The following is a 13,236-nucleotide window of genomic DNA, read 5'->3' as shown; positions in this document are numbered from 1 at the left end:
ATCTTGGGAAAGGAGAAATGCTCACTAACAGGGATGTCAACAAGTTTGTGTACAACATTTGAGAAATAAGCTTTCTGTGCGTAAGGAAAATTTTAGGTGAGATTTAATTTCAGCTCATGAAATGTGGGACCAACACTTTACATGTGTTTTGTTCAGTATAGATTTGATTGAGCAACAGGGTAAACAGTACAGAATGTGAATAGAGAACTTGTTAATGAGCAATGGCGTCAATATTAAGCATCAGTTTATGCCCTCTCCCCACCCCCAGGTATCTGTATGCTTCTGACACAGCTGGATGCCCAGGCTATGGACTCCCTGTTCCTGGGGCCAGACAAACAGGCCAACATACTGCTCTGTATCCTTAATGCCTTGAAGGGTAAAGGAATAGCTACTTTATATCTTATCGTAAAATGTTTTTCTATTTCCATTGTGCCAAATTAACATAATGCTGGTCAGTAGAGCTAATTTGCTGTCTTCAGTTTCATCTTTGCGAGTAGTAAATGTAACCTTTAATTTAACCAGGAAAAGACCTTAATGGTTAGAACCCTATTTTGCAATAGGGACCTGGCAAGCGGTCAGTAGGAAGAAGTCTGCATGTAAATACACTGCTCAAAAAAATAAAGGGAACACTTAAACAACACAATGTAACGCCAAGTCAATCACACTTCTGTGAAATCAAACTGTCCACTTAGGAAGCAACACTGATTGACAATAAATTTCACATGCTGTTGTGCAAATGGGATAGACAACAAATGGAAATTATAGGCAATTAGCAAGACACCCAATAAAGGAGTGGTTCTGCAGGTGATAACCACAGACCACTTCTCAGTTCCTATGCTTCGGCTGATGTTTTGGTCACTTTTGAATGCTGGCGGTGCTTTCACTCTAGTGGTAGCATGAGACGGAGTCTACAACCCACAAAAGTGGCTCAGGTAGTGCAGCTCATCCAGGATGGCACATCAATGCGAGCTGTGGCAAGAAGGTTTGCTGTGTCTGTCAGCGTAGTGTCCAGAGCATGGAGGCGCTACCAGGAGACAGGCCAGTACATCAGGAGACGTGGAGGAGGTCGTAGGAGGGCAACAACCCAGCAGCTGGACCGCTACCTCCGCCTTTGTGCAAGGAGGAGCAGGAAGAGCACTGCCAGAGCCCTGCAAAATGACCTCCAGCAGGCCACAAATGTGCATGTGTCTGCTCAAACGGTCAGAAACAGACTCCATGAGGGTGGTATGAGGGCCCGACGTCCACAGGTGGGGGTTGTGCTTACAGCCCAACACCGTGCAGGACGTTTGACATTTGCCAAAGAACACCAAGATTGGCAAATTCGCCTCTGGCGCCCTGTGCTCTTCACAGATGAAAGCAGGTTCACACTGAGCACATGTGACAGACGTGACAGTCTGGAGACGCCGTGGAGAACGTTCTGCTGCCTGCAACATCCTTCAGCATGACCGGTTTGGCGGTGGGTCAGTCATGGTGTGGGGTGGCATTTCTTTGGGGGGCCGCACAGCCCTCCATGTGCTCGCCAGAGGTAGCCTGACTGCCATTAGGTACCAAGATGAGATCCTCAGACCCTTTGTGAGACCATATGCTGGTGCGGTTGGCCCTGGGTTCCTCCTAATGCAAGACAATTCTAGACCTCATGTGGCTGGAGTGTCAGCATTTCCTTCAAGATGAAGGCTTTGGTGCTATGGACTGGCCCGCCCGTTCCTCAGACCTGAATCCAATTGAGCACATCTGGGAGATCATGTCCCGCACCACAGACTGTCCAGGAGTTGGTGGATGCTTTAGTCCAGGTCTGGGAGGAGATCCCTCAGGAGACCATCCGCCACCTCATCAGGAGCATGCCCAGGCGTTGTAAGGAGGTCATGCAGGCACGTGGAGGCCACACACACTACTGAGCCTCATTTGGACTTGTTTTAAGGATATTACATCAAAGTTGGATCAGCCTGTAGTGTGGTTTTCCACTTTAATTTTGAGTGTGACTCCAAATCCAGACCTCCATGGGTTGATACATTTGATTTCCATTGATAATCTTTGATTTTGTTGTCAGGACATTCAACTATGTAAAGAAAGTATTTAATAAGAATATTTCATTCACTCAGATCTAGGATGTGTTATTTTAGTGTTCCCTTTATTTTTTTGAGCAGTGTGTAATACATTCAAAATAATTGCAATGGTCAATTTGAAGAAAATGTATCGGGGTTTTAAAAACTGACAGCGATGTCTTCTCCAGTTTTTTAGTCTTTAGTAGTTTGTTCCAACACCAGAGAATGTTATAGGATATATATGTTTTTTGTTCTCGCACATTTCAGCCCTAGGAACTGGGAAAGAGCCCTGACTGAGCATAGGCTGTGGGATTGTGATGTTAGTTGGGAGCAAAGATATGTAGGGAGTAGCCCAGCACTGCCTTGTACTCAAGTATGTACCCGTGCTTAACCATAGTCCAACACAGATAAAAATGAACCTTCCTAAATGACTTAGCTAGTAATATGTTAACGTTTATTTCCCCAGATGAAGAACCATCCAACGAGATGGATCCCTTCTGGCCAGTCTTGCAATGTTTTATGGTGATCTTGGATTGTTTGGGCTCCAGGTTTTGGGGTCAGATTGAGCCATCCCAAGCCTTCCAGGCCATCACACAAAGCCCTAGCTACTCTGGAGAGCTCGAAAGCATCAGACAACAAACCATGATGTACGTGTCACTCTTGATCTTGCCTTGAATTCTTTCATATTGTTATTTCTTCCAAGTTAAGAATATGGTTGATACTATTCTTCTTTTGCTCCGTAGATCACGGGTTAAAACAGAAACTACATATGATGATGACATGGTGACCTGCAGTCAGATGGTATATGACAGTAACACCAAAGTGAGCAAGGTAATAACAACCATCTGTTGAATTTGTATATTGTTAGTTGTACCTAATTCCTCTTTGTACATCTGTGGTTAGTGTTGTGCACTTGAAGCTTTCCCAGAACATGACCTTTAGAGTAAAACGCACGATGCGGAACAACAAACCGCTTTAACAAGCTCTTCTCAAGCTCTTCTCCCTCATCTTTCTTACAGAAGGATTCAAAGCTTGTTTCATGTGCTACTAGTCAGGGACAGTTTTGAGGTTATTTATTGCGAGCTGTCTTAACAAGTCCAATACAGCAAATGAAAGAGACACATCTTGTTAATCTACCCATCGTGTCCGATTTAAAAAAAAATATATATATATTTTTTTAAATTACAGTGAAAACACAACATATATTTGTTAGATCACCACCAAATCCCAATAAACACAGCCATTTTCCCCAGCCAAAAATAGTCACAAAGCAGAATTAGAGATAAAATGAATCACTAACCTTTGATAATCTTCATCAGATGACACTCATATGTCATCATGTTACACAATACATTAATGTTTTGTTCGATAATATGCATATTTATATCCACAAATCTCGGTTTACATTGGCGCCATGTTCAGAAATGCCTCCAAAATATCCGGAGTAATTACAGAGAGCTACATCATAACAGAAATACTCATCATAAACTTCAACGAAAGATACATGATTTACATATAATTAAAGATACACTGGTTCTTAATGCAACTGCTGTGTCAGATTATTTTTTTTAAGTTACGAAAAAAGCATACCTGCTTTGCCTGCCCTTTGAGTTCTGTTATACTAACAGACATAATTCAGACAGTTCAGGCAAACTTCAGAGTGTTTTCTATCCAATAGTAATAATATGCATATATTAGCATCTGGGACAGAGTAGGAGGCAGTGAGTTAAACATGTGGGGTACATCTCTGTGCAGTGACCTTTAGTTTGATGGAGCCATTCCAGGTGTGACACATGGTTTTATTACATGTCATATTACAAAATACATTGAGTTGAAGGTATGTTAACTTCCTATGCATTTCTCTAATCTTATGTAATACCATGATATGTATTACTATTTTATTTTGTAGGGAAGCAGACGCTCACGTGGTGTGGATAGCAATGTGGTCTATGAGGATATGAGTTCTCTGGTCAACCTCCTGCATTCAGACGTTGGACAGGCATTGCGTGTGCACGACAGCACATTTCTCTGGTTCATCCCCTTTGTAAAATCTGTTATGGACCTTGACGAACACAGCGTCCTATACATTACTGAGGTTGTCCACTACCTATGTGGGGAGATCAGCACAGACCTCCCGAAGCCCCAGGTTCGCATATGTGACAAGGTCACAGAGTTCTTCACTCTTATTCTGGTCCATATCATCGAATTGCACCTGGGGAGTGGCCGCATGAATATGCTCTATTACTGCGCTCCCAAGTGGGTGGGCGTGTTAGTGAAATGTGCCACCCTGCCTGGTGACGCTTTCGTCCATACCTCGGAAGGTCCAGTTTCTCACTCTGTGTCTTCCACATCCTCCTTGAGGGTCAGTGTGCCCCGAAAGGTCTCTACTAGCAGGGCTGTTCCACAGGCATGCATGCATATCATCCGGTCCCTGCTGAAGGAAGGGACCAGGTTGAACCCCAACAGCAAGTGCCACCACTTCCTGAACCTTCTGAACAAGCACCTCAGAGATGGGCAACAGAGGGAGTGGAAGCTGATTAGGCCAGAGATTCAGGAGCTTCAGATCTGTTTGAAGGACTATGTCAAGATGATGATGAACAGGCCAACCATAAGTACTTCTCCACCTGAACCGCTGGACATTGAGGCAGGGCCTGTGGCACCAACCACACCACCACTTCAGTCAAGCAATGACCCCTCGGGACCTAGCAGCTTAGCTGAATTTAACCCTCCTATAAAACGGGAAGGGTTGTGGGATGATGTCGAAGGCAGTACATCTGGTGGTGGGGATTTTTCTGGAGTTCAGAGGGGGTGGGACATAAACATAGCGTTGGTGAAAAAGGAGCCCCTAACGCCTGAAGAGGAGTTTGTAGAGCCAACTAATGATTCTAGACCAACCCAAGACAACTTAACTTCCTTGAGGGCAGATCCAGAGAAAATACAGGTGATCAAATCCAGACTCGGCCAGCTTATGACCAAGAAGTCCAAGTCTGAGAGAGCGAGGCCCTCTGTAGGGCTCAGTGAATTCGGTAAAGAGGAGGCATCCAACCTCCAAGGCATTAGCAGACACCCTCCATGCCTCCAAGAATCCATCGACAATGTGCCTCTCTCTGTTTTAAAAAGTAATCTTAAAGGGAAAGAAGGCTCCAAATCCTCACGATATCGGAGTAAAGGAAACTCGAGACAATTTGACCGACCACTATCCCCACCAAAGTCAACTTCAGATGTAATTATTATATCTGATGATGAGGCTACATTAGATGTTGGTAGAGCAAGAAGGCCTGAGTGTTTGTCTGAGACCTCCCAAATAAAAAATGAACCAGATGCCTCTGACCAGAATCCTAGTCCCTGGCGTGATTACGATGGAGACATGAGTGAATCTCAGGTGTTTGAATTTGAAACACAGGAAGATATGGTGTCTGCATGGTCCAACAGAGATTCGGAAAGTAACATGCCACCCGAAAAGCCCAAAGACGATAGCCCTGTCAGTCCAACTTCAAGAGAGCCTTTATCAAGCTGGGAATGTGATACACAACCGATCTATGACGAGGATATCGAAAGAGCCTGTCAGCAGGTTGAGAAGGAGCTTGAGAAGCCTAAGACCCCACCTCAAGGGCTCAAACGAGCCATTGTTGTAAAAAAAAGAAATCTTCTTGTTGATGCAAAACCATTGGCCTCCAAATGCCTGAGCAAGAAACCTAACGTGGTAGAAAAACGAATCAAAGAGCCCGTGAAGGATGCTCCCCATGCAGTCACACCGCCATTGAGAAAAAGCAGTTCAACGGTACGTTCAAACAGACTGGAAACTGAGACACACTCTTCCTTAACCACATCAGCTATCTCACACAAAACGTCAACTCCAGCCATTGTCCCTCCTAAAAAAGTCAGAAAAGCCACAGAGCCTGTGTCCACAGCTGAGAAGCTTGGCCTTAAGAAGAAGGTGCGAAAGGCCTTTGATCTTTCCCAGGGATCACGTGATTCTGTTGGTGATCTGAGGCACCACGGCGCTACAGTCAATGTCCCACAGGCCAAGAAGCCGACCCGACAGACCAAGAGGTCGAAGGTGACCTTCCCTCAGAAGAGAGTGGTCAAAGGGAGTAACAAGCTGTTCCAGTTCTTCAGGCAGAGCAAGCAGGCATTGGGAGCCGGAATCTCTGAAAAGGCAGAGCCAATGAAGAGAAATCCGAAAAAGATAGATGAAATTCAAACTCCCAGTTTTGCTACAGAGGAGGACGATGAAGATGAGGACCTGCAGTGTTCCCAGCAAGATCCTGCCCGTCATGAGGAACAGCTGACGTTCAATCGCAGCTCTCAAAGAGCCAATGAGGACAAACCAGCATCCTCTAATACAGTGAGTAGTGTGTTGTCTAACATGGACAGGCAGATCTCTCCATACTTTCAAAGGAATGATGTCACACCTGGACCTTCTGGTCAAGTCCCCAAAAGCAATGATGGTGAAGATGATGATGATGATGCAGACTGGATGCACCTCACCCAAATGGAGCCAACTGAAATGGAGATGTGCACGCAGTTTGAGGAAGAGGATTTCTTCTACACACAGCGGGACCCTGTAGATATGGACATTGACGCAGACAGCCAGAGGCCCTTTGAGGATAAAGGAGGGTCTTCAGACTTGACATGGTTTAAACAGGCAGACGAAGGGCAACAGGCTCCACTTGCCACACAGACTTTTAAGAAACCGGCTACTCCGCCACCCTCACGCTCTAACTTGACTCAGGATGATGAGCGCTTGTTCCTGAAACCAGGAATGTCTCCTATGTCAGTTAAAAAGGCCAAGCCGTCCACCACCAAGATCTACGCAACCTCAAGCTCCAGGAGTGCCTCCTTGGTGCAAGAGATGGAGAGGACTGCCAATGCTCCATTTTCGGCTTCTTCTGCACCTGCTGGAAGAGGTAGGCCTGCCCGGCCAGTTGTGCCTGCCCGGCCAGTTGTGCCTGCCCGGCCAGTTGTGCCAGGCCTGCCAGTCGTGCATGCACAAAGTCCCTGTGTACGACAACTTCCTCCTCATCCAGAGGTTGGTCAGTCTCTTCCACTGAATCGACTCTTATACAAACCCATCGCACCACAACCACCACCTAAACCCATTCCACCAAAACAACCACCACCCAGACCTGAACAAAACCTCCCCCGTCCACCTTGCCTGCCCCTCCGCCCTGTCCAGTACAGCAACACATGTTACACCCCCCAGCCCTCCACCTCCAGGCATGACGCCCCGTTCCGAAGTCAGATACCCAACCCAGAGGTTGGTTTCAGATTTGACAACAACTTCCTAGTTCAACACATCCTGAAATGGACCTTTGATATGTTCAGTAACTACAAGCAGTTTGGTATACCCTCTGAGCTATGTGAGTTACCACTGAAGGAAGTAGGATCCAGCTTCAGCTCTTATGATGAATACTACAAGACCTTTTACCCCCTGCTTCTCACCAACACTTTTGAGGAGGTCAGTAGTCAATTTATTACAAAATAGATTGTAACTCGTTTAGGTGTGACTTTTGTCCTGCTATGGTGCATTTAGGCTGAAGGCAACTGAAAAGAATGGCCAGTCTAGCATTACAAAGAATTCACATTTTGGCAAATTTTAGAGTTGTGAGTAATGAGTCGCAAAATAGTTTTTAATGGCGGTCTCTTGGAGTTGATCTCTTCTATTAAGGTCAAATTCTCTTCTCATCAAAGCTTGCAGGTGAATGGCTAAAGAACAAGGAATCAGGAAAGGTGGTAACTCAGAATTTAAAAGTTGTCGCACATGAGTACAGCCACAGTGTTTGGAATGTCAGTTTTACAGGTAAGCTTAAGTAACCAATTTTTTTTATATAGAGTATGCTAACCATTTAAAAACAGCAATGCTTGAAGCTTGCACTAGACTCTACATACTGTAAACAATTGTTAATTGTGATGTTGTCCCAAAGCGGAGCCACGTAACAAACCTATTTTTGTCAGCGAGCATTACTGCCAGTGATGACTCCCGTCAGATGTTCCCACGGGAGGAGGACCTGGTCATTCTGTGGCTGCCCCAGAATAGAGATGCTTACTCTTGGCATGAGCAGGGCCTCTTGGATCCCCAAGAACAATTTGGATATGTGCAGAGATACAATGTCTGCAACGGAGGCGTGGGTGAGTACATTTGTGTGTAAGAGGCCAGGAAGTGATACATTAACTTCTTATGGTATAGCGTCCCACTTGGGCAAAAAACAGGGAAAATGCAGTGCGGCAAATAAAATAAATTAGATAAAAATCAAACTTTCATTAAATCACACATGTAAGATACTCAATTAAAGCTACACTCGTTGTGAATCCAGCCAACATATCAGATTTTTAAAAGGCTTTTCGGCAAAAGCATAAGAAGCTATTATCTGATGATAGCACAATAGTAAACAAAGAGGGTAGCATATTTCAACCCTGCAGGCGCTACACAAAACGCAGAAATAAAATATAAAACATGCATTACCTTTGACGAGCTTCTTTTTTTGGCACTCCAATATGTCCCATAAACATCACAATTGGTCCTTTTGTTCAATTAATTCCGTCCATATATATCCAAATGTCTGCGTTTGATCCAGAAAAAAACAGCTTCCAAAAAACACAACGTCACTGCAAAATATTTCAAAAGTTGCCTATAAACTTTACCAAAATATTTCAAACTACTTTTGTAATACAACTTTAGGTATTTTTAAATGTTAATAATCGATCAAATTGTAGACGGGTCTATCTGTGTTCAATACAGGAAGACAACAAACCAACGCTACTTTTCACGTCTTGCGCACTCAACAGTATTACCCAGTTCCTAGATGGCCTACTTCTTCATTGCACAAATGAATAACCTCAACCAAATTCCAAAGACTGGTGACATCCAGTGGAAGCGGTAGGAAATGAAAACAGGTTCCTACGAAATATCATTTGCCAATGAGAACTCAGAACAGACAGAGACCAAAAAAATAAAACATTCTGAACGTTTAGTCCTCAGGTTTTGCCTGCTACATAAGTTATGTTATACTCAGACATGATTCAAACAGTTTTAGAAACTTCAGAATGTTTTCTATCCAAATATGCATATTTTTAGTAGATCTTATATTCCTGGCATGAGTATCAGGAAGTTGAAATTGGGCACGCTATTTATCCAAAAGTGAAAATGCTTCCCCCGATACCTTAAGAAGTTAAGAGGGAAGGGGGTTGTAATTGCTATGAAAAGACAAGTTGAATAGAAAACCATTGTAGACCAAGTCTGGTTCTTCCTTGGGAGCAATATCCAAACGCCTGAAGGTACCACGTTCATCTGTACAAACAATAGTACACAAGTATAAACACCATGGGACCACGCAGCCATCATACCACCCAGGAGACGTATTCTGTCTCCTAGAGATGAACGTACTTTAGTGCGAAAAGTACACATGAATCCCACAACAACAGCAAAGGACCTTGTGAAGATGCAGCAGGAAACCGGTACAAAAGTATCTATATCCACAGTAAAATGAGTCCTATATTGACATATCTTGAAAGGCTGCTCAGCAAGGAACTAGCCACTGCTCCAAACCGCCATAAAAATGCCAGACTACAGTTTGCAACTGCTCATGGGGACAATGATTGCACTTTTTGGAAACATATCCTTTGGTCTGATGAAACAAAAATGGAACTGTTTGGCCATAATGACCATCGTTATGTTTGGAGGAAAAAGGGGGAGGCTTGTAAGCCGAAGAACACCATCCCAACCGTGAAGCACGGGTGTGGCAGCATCATGTTATGGGGGTGATTTGCTGCAGGAGGGACTGCTGCACTTCACAAAATGGATGGAATCATGAGGAAGCAAAATTGTGGATATATTGAAGGAACATCTCAAGACATCAGTTAAAGCTTGGTCGCAAATGTGTCTTCTAAATGGAGAATGACCCCAAGCATACTTCCAAAGTTGTGGCAATATGACTTAAGGACAACAAAGTCAAGGTATTTGGAAAATTTGTGGGTAGAACTGAAAAAGCGTGTGCGAGCAAGGAGGCCTACAAACCTCACTCAGTTATTCTAGCTCTGTCAGGAGGAATGGGCCAAAATTCACCCAACTTATTGTGGGAAGCTTGTGAAAGGCTACCCAAAACATTTGGGCCATTTGAAGTTAAACAATTTTAAAGGCAATGCTAGCAAATACTAATTGAGTTTATGTAAACTTCTGACCCACTGGGAATGTGATGAAAGAAATAAAAGCTGAAATAAACAGTTCTCTCTACTATTTTTCTGACAGTTCACATTCTTAAAATTAAGTGGGGATCCTAACTGACCTAAAACAGGGCATTTTTACTAGGATTAAATGTCAGAAATGGTGAAAAACTGAGTTTAAAATGTATTTAGCTAAGGTGTACGTAAACTTCCGACTTCAACTGTAGCTATGCAGCGACGCTCCCCATCCAACATGACAGAGCTTGAGGGTGTGCCAAGCTTATAGCATTTATTAAAATCGATTTCACTTTACCTTTACCCAAGAAGACTTAAGGCTGTTATCATTTCCGAAGGTGCTTCAACAAATAATTGAGTAAAGGTTCTGAATACTTATATAAATTAATTTCAGTTTTTTTTTATTTGTAATAAATTTAAACATTTCTAAACCGGTTTCTTCTTTATCATTATGGGCTTTTGTGTGTAGAATGATGAGGAATAAACATTTTAATCCTTTTTTGAATATATGGAAAAAGTCAATGGTCTGAATAATTTCCGTGTGTGTATACAGTACCAGTCAAATGTTAGAACAAACCTACTCATTCAAGGGTTTTTCTTTATTTTACAATTTTCTACATTGTAGAATAATAGTGAAGACACCAAAGCTATGAAATAACACACATGGAATCATGTAGTAACCAAAAAAGTGTTTGATATTCTTCAAAGTAGCCACCCTTTGCTTTGGTCTAATGCCCATTGCTTGTGTTGCCCATTGCTCGTGTTTCCTTCCGTAGTGGTTTCTTTGCAGCAATTCGACCAATGAAGGCCTGATTTCACAGTTTCCTCAGAACAGTTGATGTTGATGTCTGTTACTTGAACTCTAGCATTTATTTGGGCTGCAATTTCTGAGGCTGGTAACTCTAATGAACTTATCCTCTGCAGCAGAGGTAACGCTGTGTCTTCCTTTCCTGTGACGGTCCTCATGACAGCCAGTTTCTTCATAGTGCTTGTTAGTTTTTGCAACTGCACTTGAAGATATTTTCCGCATTGACTGACTTAAAATAAAGATGGACTGTTTCTCTTTGCTTATTTGAGACTATTTGGTAAAATACTTGTTCTTTTACCAAATAGGGCTAAAACAACTGATTGGCTCAAACAAATTAAAAAGGAAAGACATTTCACAAATTAACAAGGCACACCTGTTTTAATTGAAATGCATTCTAGGTGACTACCTCATGAAGCTAGTTGAGATAATGTAAAGGTTACATATGATTCGATATGTTCTTTCATAGTTTTCATGTCTTCACTATTATTCTACAATGTAGAAAGTAGTAAAAATATAAAAACCCTTGAGGTAGGTGTGTCAACTTTTGACTGACACAATTTGTGTGTGTATATGAGAGCCATTTATCCATTCACTATAATGGGGATCCAGTTGATGACTAATAATGCCTTGATCTTCTGTGGCTTCATTTAGAGGGGCCAGTCATTTTACCCAGAGGGGTATACTACAAAGGAGAATCATTGTTAGCCAGCTAGCTTTCATAAGCAACCGCAAATAACTATTGATTTGATGGTTCCTTAAAAAAGCTAAACTTGGATGTCTTTATGTACGTTAAATCAATTAGACCATGCCCATATAAAATCAATGTGTCATGTGCGCCGAATACAACAGGTGTACCTTACAGTGAAATGCTTACCTACAGGCTCTAACCAACAGTGCAAAAAAGGTATTGGGTAAGTAAAGAAATAAAACAGTAAAAAGACAGGCTACATACAGTAGTGAGGCTATAAAAGTAGCGAGGCTACATACAGACACTGGTTAGTCAGGCTGATTGAGGTAGTATTTACATGTAGATATGGTGAAGTGACTATGCATATATGATGAGTAGCAGTAGCGTAACTTTATTTTATATAAAGATATCAGAATATTTAGTAAAAGGCCTCCCGAGAGGTGCAGTGGTCTAAGGCAGTGCTAGCTGTGCCACTAGAGACCAGGCTGGTTCGAGTCCAGGATCTGTCGCAGCCTTCCGCGACCAAGGGAACCATGGGGCGGCGCACCATTGGCCCAGCGTCGTCCGTGTTAGGGAGGGTTTTTGCCGGCAGGGTTGTCTTTGTCCCATTGTGCTCTAGCGACTCCTGTGGCGGGCCAGGCGCATGCACGCTGACACGGTCGCCAGGTGTACGGTGTTTCCTCCGACACATTGGTGTGGCTGGCTTCAGGGTTTAGCGGGCACTGGCTTGGTTTGGTCGTTTTCTGGAGGACGCACGCCTCTCGACCTTCGCCTCTCCCGAGTCCGTACGGGGGTTGCAGCGATAAGACGAGATTGTAACTACCAATTGGAAACCAAGAAATTGGAGAGAGAAAAGGGTACTTTTTTAAGAGAATTTAAAATTTAGTAAACCTCAGCTGGCTGACTCCTTTTATCCAACTTTGTAGTATACCCCTCTGGACCAGGTTTTGAAGGTAGTTTAGCAAGCCACTGCTAACTAGCGGTAACTCTGAGACTTCCAGTCATTGCGCTGAATTCCTTCAACTGCACGCAGAGACATAAAAATGGTATCCATGACTTCATCTGACTGTACAAGTAGAAAAAGGGCTTAATTGCCAAAATCACTCACTAGTTACTCACTAGTTACCTTTGTCCATTCATCCTCATCATATATGCATATAAACTGGTTGGTTCAAACCCTGAATGCTGATTTTTGGCTGACAGCCGTGGTATATCAGTCCGTATACCACAGGTATTACAAAACCATTTCGTTTTACTGCTCTAATTACATTTGTAACCAGTTTATAATTGCTATAAGGCACCTCGGGGGTTTGTGATATATCAACAATATACCACGGCTAAGGGCAGTGTCCAGGCACTCCACATTGCGCCTAAGAACATCACTTAGCCGTGCTCTATTGGCCATATACCACACCCCCTCGGGTCTTATTGCTTAAGTATGCAATGTATTATTTTACTATATTGCATTACTTTTAATACAATACTGTGTTTTACTGTTAGTGTTAATTTAATTTTAAATG

At 43.0% G+C, this 13,236-nt stretch overlaps 1 protein-coding gene across 1 annotated transcript in view; it reads left to right on the top strand.

The window, feature by feature from the left end:
• Nucleotides 1-13,236, top strand: part of setx (senataxin) — a 69,234-nt gene that overhangs the window by 33,229 nt on the left and 22,769 nt on the right. Inside the window, exons 6-11 of the mRNA XM_021601888.2 lie at nt 269-376; nt 2,509-2,689; nt 2,786-2,873; nt 3,952-7,503; nt 7,737-7,845; nt 8,001-8,174. Coding sequence (XP_021457563.2) covers nt 269-376; nt 2,509-2,689; nt 2,786-2,873; nt 3,952-7,503; nt 7,737-7,845; nt 8,001-8,174 — 4,212 coding nt within the window. The remainder of the gene's footprint in view (nt 1-268; nt 377-2,508; nt 2,690-2,785; nt 2,874-3,951; nt 7,504-7,736; nt 7,846-8,000; nt 8,175-13,236) is intronic.

This window comes from Oncorhynchus mykiss, chromosome 5 (assembly GCF_013265735.2).
Source record: "Oncorhynchus mykiss isolate Arlee chromosome 5, USDA_OmykA_1.1, whole genome shotgun sequence".
NCBI lineage: Eukaryota > Metazoa > Chordata > Actinopteri > Salmoniformes > Salmonidae > Oncorhynchus > Oncorhynchus mykiss.
This window is presented reverse-complemented; position numbering and strand designations above follow the sequence as displayed.